This window comes from Arabidopsis lyrata, assembly GCF_000004255.2.
Source record: "Arabidopsis lyrata subsp. lyrata unplaced genomic scaffold ARALYscaffold_4, whole genome shotgun sequence".
NCBI lineage: Eukaryota > Viridiplantae > Streptophyta > Magnoliopsida > Brassicales > Brassicaceae > Arabidopsis > Arabidopsis lyrata.
Genome location: NW_003302552.1, coordinates 19,620,355 through 19,631,175, shown reverse-complemented (window position 1 = coordinate 19,631,175; position 10,821 = coordinate 19,620,355). Strand labels below are relative to the sequence as shown.

Genomic DNA, 10,821 nt, shown 5'->3' with positions numbered 1-10,821 from the left:
TACTCTTTATTTATGAACATATATTCTTCACGAATTTTTACAGAAAAAGATATAAAATATGATGAGTTAATGCTAATTAACAAATTTGAGCTAATTTTTTACAATCTCTCGACCTAATTTAAACAGAATTATATAATTCTCATTTCACTTTTATTTGATGTTATATTTATATTATTTTGAATTATTATAAAATAAATGTAGTTAATAAATTGGGTATTTTTGATAGAAATAATGATAATCGGATATATGAGTATTTTTGACAGCAAAAATAAGAAACCTTACCGGACTTGTATGGTAACTTCTATGTAAATTATTCAATTTAAAATCGAATATTAAATCAACAAATACAATTCCGAAGTATATGGTAACTTCTTCGTTATTTAGGGAAAAAATTTCGCTAAGATATATAGAATCTTCTAATTATCAGATTAACCATCAAATATTCTCTACGATCTTGAACTATGGAAAGTCATAAAGTTGGTTTACTGCAAAATTATAAAAATTGCGAAAGCGCAAATCAAATATGTTAAGATCTTTAACGATAGAAACTGAAATTAATTTCGTTTAGATATTCTGATGCGATTAACTATAGCATATCTACGCTAATTACTTATAGAATATTTTGCAGAATATGCTTTTCTTAAAACCCTAATAAAGCAACCTAATTCTAAACATTATAGATATAGGCTCTGCTATTCGGCAAATCATTTTTCATTCATCCACACAAACTTCTCTCAGCATCTATGCTTCAGTTTTTGAGCAATCTAATTTTTATTTTTCATTGTGTATTCTCTATTTTCTATTAATGATGTTATGTTTCTACGATTTTAATTCTTTTTTTTGTTTTGATATCTCAGCATCTATGCTTCAGTTTTTGAGCAATCTAATTTTTATTTTCATTGTGTATTCTCTATTTTCTATTAATGATGTAATGTTTCTACGATTTTAATTCTTTTTTTTGTTTTGATATCTGTTTAATACAAACGCGTGCGGCGTGTCTAAGTATATGTTTTCCTAAAAACATAGTATTTTCCTTACCCCTAAAACATTCATTACCAAGATTTCAAAATTCCATTTTACCGCTAAATCATAATTAATATGACAGATTTTTATTGTAAACAATTTATCATTTTTTCATACACTACACAATTTTCTCTACTAAAAATATACAATATTAAAATCAATGTCACAACATGTAAAATTAATATTTCCAGCGGTATACCGCGGGCTCTCAACCTGAAAAAGAAAAATTAATTTTATTATTTAGTAAAATTATAGGCCCGCGGTGTACCGCGGGTTAATTTCTAGTAATATTTATTCCATGAGTATATTTTTGTCTTTGTCCAATAAAGTTATTCCATGAGAATCTTAGCACAAAATCTTTCACTGTTTTAGACACATGCGCCAACGCCCAAACAACAAGGCACATCATATTGTAAAAACCGCCACCACAACCATTTTATTCTCATTAATATTGCCCTTTATATACATCCAAATAAATTCTAAACAAGAAAAGTGTAAATATACAACCCTCTGCAACTCTAAACTTTAAATTTTGTTACTGGAGTCGGATTTAGTCAAGTAAGTCCCTTCTTTTTCCAAGTCGCTTTTAGGTTGTTCTATAATGTATTTTGTTCGTTTCATCATCCAATAAAACGCTTATCGATTTCAAAAAGCAGTTTGCTTCCATGACATAATCTATGATTAGTGTCGTAAAACGATAAACATTATTAAGTTGATGAGTTTCTTGTGCATATTGTTAACATGGATTTAAAAGAAAATATTCCTACTTTAATTGTCAATCAAATATTTTTAAAAATTTCACACCGTAACACATCAATTCAAAGACTTTTCAGAATTAAAAAATTGCAAAATAAGCTCTTTTTTTTCTAATACTTAATTTTTTTTGCTAAATGACATTTTATAACCTAATTTTGAAATATGTGTACCTTTTAACCTTTGCCGAAGAGTACTACTTTTAGAAGAAAAGAAAAAATTCTTTTTGTCTTCAGTTATTCATAGAAAATAGGCGTTCGTATGGAAAATAGACGGTAAAAAGTTGTATAAACAAAATTAATATTCGTGTATGTGGATAGTGTAATTATATGTTCATGTATTTACTTAGTAGATGATCGAATGGATAACCATATATGATCAATGTCTGACCATATAATTATGTGTGATGGTTGATGTACATATTTGAATGGACGGTAGAAATATGCGCTCACGTCCCCTAAAATTCATCTACCAATTTGAATTTGACCAAGTATCTCCAAATCAACTAAATATCCAAGATCAACCAAATATTGTCGAAATCATTTCAATATCCCCTCAAAAATTAGTTTATCTATCTTTTCATATTCTATACGAATTACTCAAAATGTACCGAAATCTCATATTAGTCAACCAATGTACCAAAACGATATCACTTTAAAATACTTGCTAACTTGCTAAAATTCTCAAAAACAATCACTATGAACAAAATAAATTATGCTCATGGAGGAGCGTTATCCCCCTATGCTCTCTTAAAATCTACATTCCAATTGGATAAAAAAAAATCGCCACGAAACTCAAAATCAATGAGAATAAGGCAACACGTACACACAAGCACACAAGAGTGAAGAGTACATTTGCACGATACAACACACAACACAAGACACACAATGTCAAAAAACAAAGAACACCCAAATTACGAAAATACCCTATCTGTCTAGTGACTATACAATCACATACATTTGTAACAGAAAACAAAGAAAAAGCATATATTAGCATATATTATACACCTATATAATAATACACATATCAGAGCGATATATATATATATATAATACACATTGCAGAGACCCACCTTGTTGTTTATTTTTGAAGAAGAAGAAAAACAGAGCATCATAAAAAAAAAAACAAAGCAATGGGATCCTTAGTTCATGTGAAAGAAGCCACAGTTATTACTCCTTCCGACCAAACACCTTCTTCTGTTCTGCCTCTCTCCGCTTTAGATTCTCAGCTTTTCCTCCGTTTCACCATTGAATACCTCCTCGTTTACCCACCCGTTTCCGACCCGGATTACTCTCTCTCCGGCCGTCTCAAATCCGCTCTATCTCGCGCTCTCGTTCCTTACTTCCCTTTCTCCGGCCGCGTCCGGGAAAATCCCGACGGCGGCGGAGGTCTCGAGGTCAATTGCCGTGGCCAAGGTGCTCTGTTTCTTGAAGCCGTCTCTGATATCCTCACATGCCTTGACTTTCAGAAACCTCCCCGGCACGTGACTAGCTGGAGAAAGCTTCTTTCACTCCACGTCATCGATGTCCTCGCTGGTGCTCCACCTCTCGTAGTTCAGCTGACATGGCTCCGTGACGGTGGTGCTGCTTTGGCCGTCGGTGTTAACCACTGCGTCTCCGATGGAATCGGCAGCGCTGAGTTTCTCACTTTATTCGCCGAGTTATCTAAAGACTCGCTGAGTCTAACCGAGTTAAGGAGGAAACATCTCTGGGATCGCCAATTGCTTATGCCGTCTCCGACTCGTGACTCATTGAGCCATCCCGAGTTTAACCGAGTTCCCGATCTATGCGGATTTGTCAACCGATTCAACGCCGAGCGACTCGTTCCTACATCGGTTGTCTTCAAGAGACAGAAACTTAACGAGCTAAAGAAACTCGCGAGTCGACTCGGTGAGTTCAATTCGAAACCCACATCGTTCGAGGTACTCTCTGCACATGTATGGCGGAGCTGGGCGAGATCACTGAACTTGCCATCGAATCAAATCCTTAAGCTTTTGTTTAGTATTAACATTAGAGACCGAGTCAAACCGAGTCTACCCAGTGGATTCTACGGGAACGCATTCGTCGTCGGATGTGCTCAAACCACCGTGAAAGACTTGACGGAGAAAGGATTAAGCTACGCGACGATGCTCGTGAAACAAGCGAAGGAACGAGTCGGCGACGATTACGTCAGATCGGTGGTGGAAGCTGTGAGCAAGGAGAGAGCGAGTCCTGACTCGGTTGGAGTCTTGATACTGTCGCAGTGGTCACGACTCGGTTTAGAGAAGCTTGATTTCGGTTTGGGTAAACCGGTTCATATAGGATCGGTTTGTTGCGACCGTTACTGTTTGTTGCTTCCGGTTCCTGAACGAAGTGACGCCGTTAAAGTAATGGTCGCAGTTCCGTCAAGCGCCGTTGACACCTACGAGAATCTTGTGACGAGTCCTAACGCTTAGATTACAGAAAGGATAAATTCTAATTTTTACTCTTTTACTTTTTTACTTTTTTACTTTTTACCTTTTTCTAAATAATTACGAACACTCCCTCCGTTGACTTGTAAAATATGAGTTTTCACTTTTTTTTTTTTTTTTTTTTTTTGTCATCCGAAATTAGAGCTCAAAAGAGCTATTCTTGAGGAATGTTGTTTACATATGTGATATGAAGCGGTTCTGTACGAACTTTTCGTGCCAGTTTATCCGCTTTGACATTAGCCCTACGAGAAATTAAAGATAAAGAAAAAAAAAGAAAACTCCTCCTTGTCGCTCTGAAATTCCTCCAAATACACTGAAAACGCTGGCCATTCGGTTGGAGAAGACACCATCTTCACCAGGTCTGAACAGTCTGTAAAGAACGCTACCTCTTGATTATCTACACCAATCATACACTTCATCGCCCAGAGAAAGGCCTCGACTTCGGCATGTAGTGGAGATAGACTTCTACGGAGGTTCGTAGCTCCCATGGTTGGCGGCTCTCCATTTGACGATGTACAGAACCATCCTGTACCGGAGAACTTATCACTTCCTTTCCATGATCCATCCACAAAACAACGGTATCCAGAATAATTCGACTCAAGTGAAGTATCCCTCACTCGAGTTTGATTTACCAAGTCCACAGAACCATAACTTTCATTATGGAACTCAATTTGAGTTGTTTGCCACAATTGTGCCTCTTTTTCCGCTAATCGTAATACCTCTATAGGGTCTTTATCTATATTTTCAAAGATCTTTTCGTTCCTTGCTTTCCAAATATACCAAATAATCCATGGAAAAGCTGATGAATCAAATTCTGAAGGTATTCTCCAAAATAAGTGATTTAAATTCGCAAAATTAGATTCCGTGGGAAAAATTCCCATAGCCGTAGGAATTTGTGAAAGCGCCCAAATCTGTCATGCAGGGTGGCACTGAAAGAGTGTATGATTAATAGTTTCCTCTGATGCGCCACATCTGGCACATCCCGTGTCACAATCAATTCCTCTTTTTCGCAAATTTTCTGTAACCGGTATACAACCAGTTAAGATTTACCACAAGAAATGGCGTATCTTAGGTGGACAATGCACTTGCCAAGACTGTGCTTTTAGCGGGTTGATGTCAGGGCCAAAAAAGGGTACATTGGTCTCTGACTTTTCCATCCGTGTGGTATGATATCCCGATTTGACCTGTATATTTTCCCAGATTTTGTAAAATGCCAACCAAAAGAATCCTCTTTTGTTGGCGCACCCACAGGTATGGCGCTTATTAGCGCGATATCCTCTGTATCAAAGATCGCTTTTAAGAGATCAATATTCTAAAAGTTCGACCGACTATCTATAAAGTCGTTAACTTTTAAAGATGGGTCAACAACTGAACCATTACTTTTTGTTGGTCTCGGGAATTGAGCTGGAATCCAAGGATCCTCCCAAACCGAGATAGATGTCCCAGATCCGACTCTTTTAATAAGTCCTTTATTAACCAGAGATCTAGCTGAACATATACTCCGCCATCCATATGATGGAGAATATGATTTTATATTTTCCAAAGGATTGGATTTCCTAAAATACCGTCCTTTAAACACCTTTGCGAAAAGAGAATCTGGAACCGTGATCAACCGCCATAATTGTTTTGCTAGTAAAGCTGAATTAAAATCGTCAACGTTCCGAAATCCTAATCCCCCTTCCGATTTGCTATTGCACAATTTATTCCAAGCCATCCAGTACATACCTCTAGAATCACCATTTGAACTCCACCAAAAATTAGTAACCGCGCTAGTAAGTTTAGAAGTGATAGTTTTTGGAAGTCTGAAGCACGACATAACATAAGTTGGTAATGCTGCAGCTACCGATTTAATCATCACTTCTTTTCCCCCTTTTGATAAAAATTTAGCCGACCATCCGTTAATCCTTGTTTGTAGTCTATCTCTGACAAAAGAGAAGATTTTTGTCTTGGAACCCCCTAAACTCTCCGGCAATCCAAGATAAGAACCCATACCACCGATATTAGTGATACCTAAGGTAGATTTGATTTCTTCCTTGATATCATTATCTACCTTATGTCCAAACTGAATCGAGGATTTTAAAAAATTAATCTGCTGTCCCGAGACCGCTTCATACTTCTTTAAAATCCCCAAAATTACCCCACACTGGTCCTTGTTAGCCTTGCAAAAAAATAAACTATCATCCGCAAATAACAGATGTGAAACCGAAGGGCTTGCATTTGCTACTTTGATACCCGTAATTAATTTTTCCCGTTCAGCTTTCCGAATATTCGCAATGAGCACTTCTGTGCAAAGGATGAATAAATAAGGTGAGAGCGGATCTCCTTGTCGTAAACCCCTCTCTGGTATTATTAGTCCTCTAGGTTGTCCATTAAAGAGAACTCTATATTGGACCGTTGTAATACACCACATTATCCATTTAATCCATTTTTCACAGAAACCCAATTTTCTTAATACATTCTCTATGAAAATCCATTCCACCCTATCATAAGCCTTGCTCATATCCGTTTTGATGGCCATGAATTTGCCTTTACAGAACGGGTTAGTTCTCAACCCATGGAACATCTCTTGTGCAATGAGAATATTATCTGAAATCAATCGTCCTTCTACAAAAGCTGATTGTGTTTCCGAAATCAGTTTTGGTAGCACCGTCTTTAGTCTTTGGCAAATAATCTTCGATATAATTTTATACCCAACATTGCAAAGACTGATATGCCGTAATTCCGTCATCCGTATCGGTCTTTCCGTTTTTGGAATAAGGCAAATATGAGTTTTCACTTATTTTAATTAAATCCATTTTTGGTTCTTATATATTTTGTTTAGTTCCTTTTCTCACCTTCCAGTTTCACTGGTATAGATTTATTTTATTCTTCTTCAATTTTCTCATTGCACGCCTATTGGCAATCCACTATCAATTAACCGATTTCTTTATAGAAAAATTAGGATCTTAGTAGCAAACTAGCAATCGAAAACACTTGTTTCTAAATATGTAAATCTCGTATACAATATTATATATATTTCAAATATTGTTCTAAATTTTGATCTAGACAGCTAGTGTTACCAAGAAATGAACCAACAAATAAAACAGACAATTAAAATATACTTCAAATTGACAACTGTAAGCTTCGTAAATACGCTCATAATGTCGTTTAGGAGATTCAGTTTAAACTTAATAATGCATATAAATGGTTGCATCCCATACCAATTATTATTGCAATCTTATAGTATCAAAAGATAAAAAGGTTTCTTTTGAGATCCCTGATATATATAGTCTTGGTGTTGCATTGGTCCAAGTAGCGCGATTGATGCAAGAGTATGTGTCGGCAAAGAACATGCATCATTAGCTATTATTATGTTAAAAACCTTTGTTCTCCGAATTTTAATCTTTTTTGAATGTATCACCAAATTGTATAATGTAGTTGGTTTTTGTATCTATTATCTATCCATGAAGCATCATCTTTATGCCAAAAGAAAAATTAATTGCCTCTATAACTGAGCATTAGTCATTCTGAATTTGTTGATTTTCCTTCTAGTTGTTGTCTTTTTAATGGTCTTGTAAGTTTTTGCCTTTTTGGATGAATTTGTAAATTATGGAGACTAATGTTGAAAACTAGTCTTGTCAAAGAATAATTCGTATAATCAAGCAAAAGAGTTACTTTTGATATAGATATTTCATTAAACTAACTATATATGATACTTCACATTTGCTCAGATATTTTCCACAAAATTAATGAATCCCTTCCCGAAATATTAATCATATCCAAATTCATTTGTTTACATATTATAAGTAGAACTTTATACAAGTCTGATTACTTTGGACAATTTCCAGTTATTCAAGATTCTCAAAATATTAAATCGTAATGGGGATGAGAATCACCATTAGAACCGCCCCATTAGATATGTTTGAAGATGGTTTGACTAAATTCTGATTAGATATGTTTAATACCGGTTTAAGTAGACGTGCGTTAATTAATTATTTAATTAGAGACAACGCAAGTCAGACTGACATGTCGCAGCTTATATATGTATGACTCGACGCTAATCATAGAATCATATTATAGATTTAATAAGTAATCCTTCTTGAAAGAACTGTGACACTTTCACCAGAAAAAAGGAATTTTGACACTGAATAAGATAATCTGATATTTGATGACAAATACGTTATCATTGATGAAACAAATAAATAAGTTATCATTTTTTTTCTTTTGTCAACGATATATACGCATTATATGAGATGAGACATGAATCGGCTCATTAATATTTATAGTTGGAGCGAATCTCAATTCGAGATTTGGCACTAAAAAGTCAGCTCGACCTAAGGGAATGAACTCTGCGTAACAAATAAATATCTTAATAATTGACTTTTAAATTGCGATTTTGTTTTATAGCCAGCATGGAACTACCTACTATCCAACGTATATCTGCGAATAGATGTGAAATTATAATTATATATTGAGCTCCACCATACAAAGTAATTAAATAATGATATAATCTTAATCTTTTACAATCATTTTATATGTTACAACTTGAAGATGATCTAAAACATAGAAAAGGTAACGAATGTACAAAAAATCTGGTGAAATATGCAATTCAAAGAGAGAAGTGTTTTTTTTTTTTGTCAACAGCTTAAATAAAATAGATGCTCAAGAGAGAAGTGTTTTGTAAGATTGTTTTAGTTAATTCACAACTTTAATTGTAATGTAGTAAAGTTTTACATTAAAAGATAAATTCGAGATTTCGAGGTATTATCAATGAAAAGCGAAACACTAAAGAAAACAAAATCGTAACTATCAAAAAAAGACTGGACCAGAAAGCAGGCCCAGAAGGCTATAAGGACGTTATATGTTTCGACCCGTTTTTCCTTGGGCATCAGCCCAGAGCATTCATTTCACTGTTCGTTTTAGAAAATAGAAATGTTTGGAACCTAGTTAACAAAAAAACTTGTGAATTTTCAAACTATCAAGTTATCCTTACCGGTAATGGATTTAACCCCCACGTCGGTCTATATACAAGAGTTGACAATTACAACAACAACTTCATTAGTAAACGAAAAACACATAATGAAAACCAAAACAGAAAACTTCCTTATAAACAACGATACCAAATTGCGATTATGGAAAGTGATTCCCAAAAAGGAAAGTGCTTTTTGTCAGACATAGAGAATCTTGCACCGATGAATGTTCATATATATTAATTAATTAACTATGTAATTTGGTTAATTATTTTGTTAAATGATAGAGCCTCCATGCATTTTTTAGTTATGTCGTATTAAGTCGCATCTAATTTTATATGTTAGTATGTCATAAATTCATAAATATTGTCCTTTAGGCGACAATTGCGATAAAACTCTACTAAAAATATATATAGACTAATAGACGCACACATAATCTTAGCTGTTGTTTGAAGTGCAGCCCACGGTTTGTAATCGTGGGCATGTGAATATTTTTATCATCTTGCTCAACAATATTCTTCTGCCGCAACAACTATTTAATTTGCTTTCTTTTATATGACAGTATTCAAATTATATATATATCTAAAAGTATTCAAATTATGAACACTTTTTAGCTTACGAAACATAATATTATACTATTCTATATCATATTTGATCCGTTGCAGAACTGAAGTAGCAAAGCATTGAAATTATTTGCCCTCTGCTGTAGTCATCATTTTAACTTAAGCATCTGGAAATCGTTGGAATAAAAAAAAAAGTTCAACAATATCTCTTTAATGTTATCAAATGTTTGAGCCATTGTTATACAAAATTTCACGTGAATGATAAGATTGGGATAGTCGAGCTATATTGATTGATAGACTATAAAATAAGTGGATAAATGCAAGAAAATGAATGTATGGCGCAACTAGTTGGGTTCTGCGGAGACATAAAAAGGTGAGAGTTCCAAGGCAATTGGGTTGAGATCTCAGAAACCACAACACAAAAAGCTTTGGTTCTTTTGCTGTCTTTGCTTCCTTCCTCGCCACCTCATATCTCCCATGCAATATTCCTATTTTTCTCTTCTTTTAATAAATGATAGTTTTGTAGAGGAAAAAATATACCTAGCTACACGAAGTATGTTACAATATATGGCCATACATCCGAAGTTTAAAAATGTATCCCTAATTACACAAACTATATGTATCGCATGCCCACATATACGAATTATATGTAGTCATGTCGCCAACATCACGAACATTTTTTTCCGGTACACTTTTCGCCGGAATCCGGCATTGACCAGTTTGACCGGCGTTGACCAACATAAATATTAAAAAAAAAAAATTAGTTTTTAAAAATTTAGAAAATTATGTTATTGAATCATTTATAATATTATATAATTAAAAAAATGTATATAATATTAAATATAAAAATATTTTGTATATATATTCAATGCATTGATTTTTATAATTAGTTAGTTTCAATAATTTCAAAACTAAACTAAAAATAAAACAAAAACCAATTAGGTAAAATAATTATAAATAGAAAATTTTAAATACTCTCTAATCTAAAGTTTTTTTAATAATATGTTGTTAATTTTTTTTGTATTATTAAAAGATTTTTTCGTAATAATTTTAGATACAAAAAGTAACAACATATTATACAAAA

General features: G+C 33.9%; 1 protein-coding gene across 1 annotated transcript; it reads left to right on the top strand.

The window, feature by feature from the left end:
• Window positions 1–2,745: 2,745 nt before the first annotated feature.
• Window positions 2,746–4,358, top strand: LOC9317769 (taxadien-5-alpha-ol O-acetyltransferase). The gene has a single exon (XM_021029870.1). It carries the CDS (start codon window positions 2,909–2,911, stop codon window positions 4,208–4,210), a length of 1,302 nt encoding a protein of 433 aa, XP_020885529.1. The 5' UTR covers window positions 2,746–2,908; the 3' UTR covers window positions 4,211–4,358.
• Window positions 4,359–10,821: the final 6,463 nt, after the last annotated feature.

What these genes read in the sequence shown, in the direction of transcription:
- LOC9317769 (XM_021029870.1), top strand. Translation starts at nt 2,909, where the DNA reads ATGGGATCCTTAGTTCATGTGAAAGAAGCCACAGTTATTACTCCTTCC.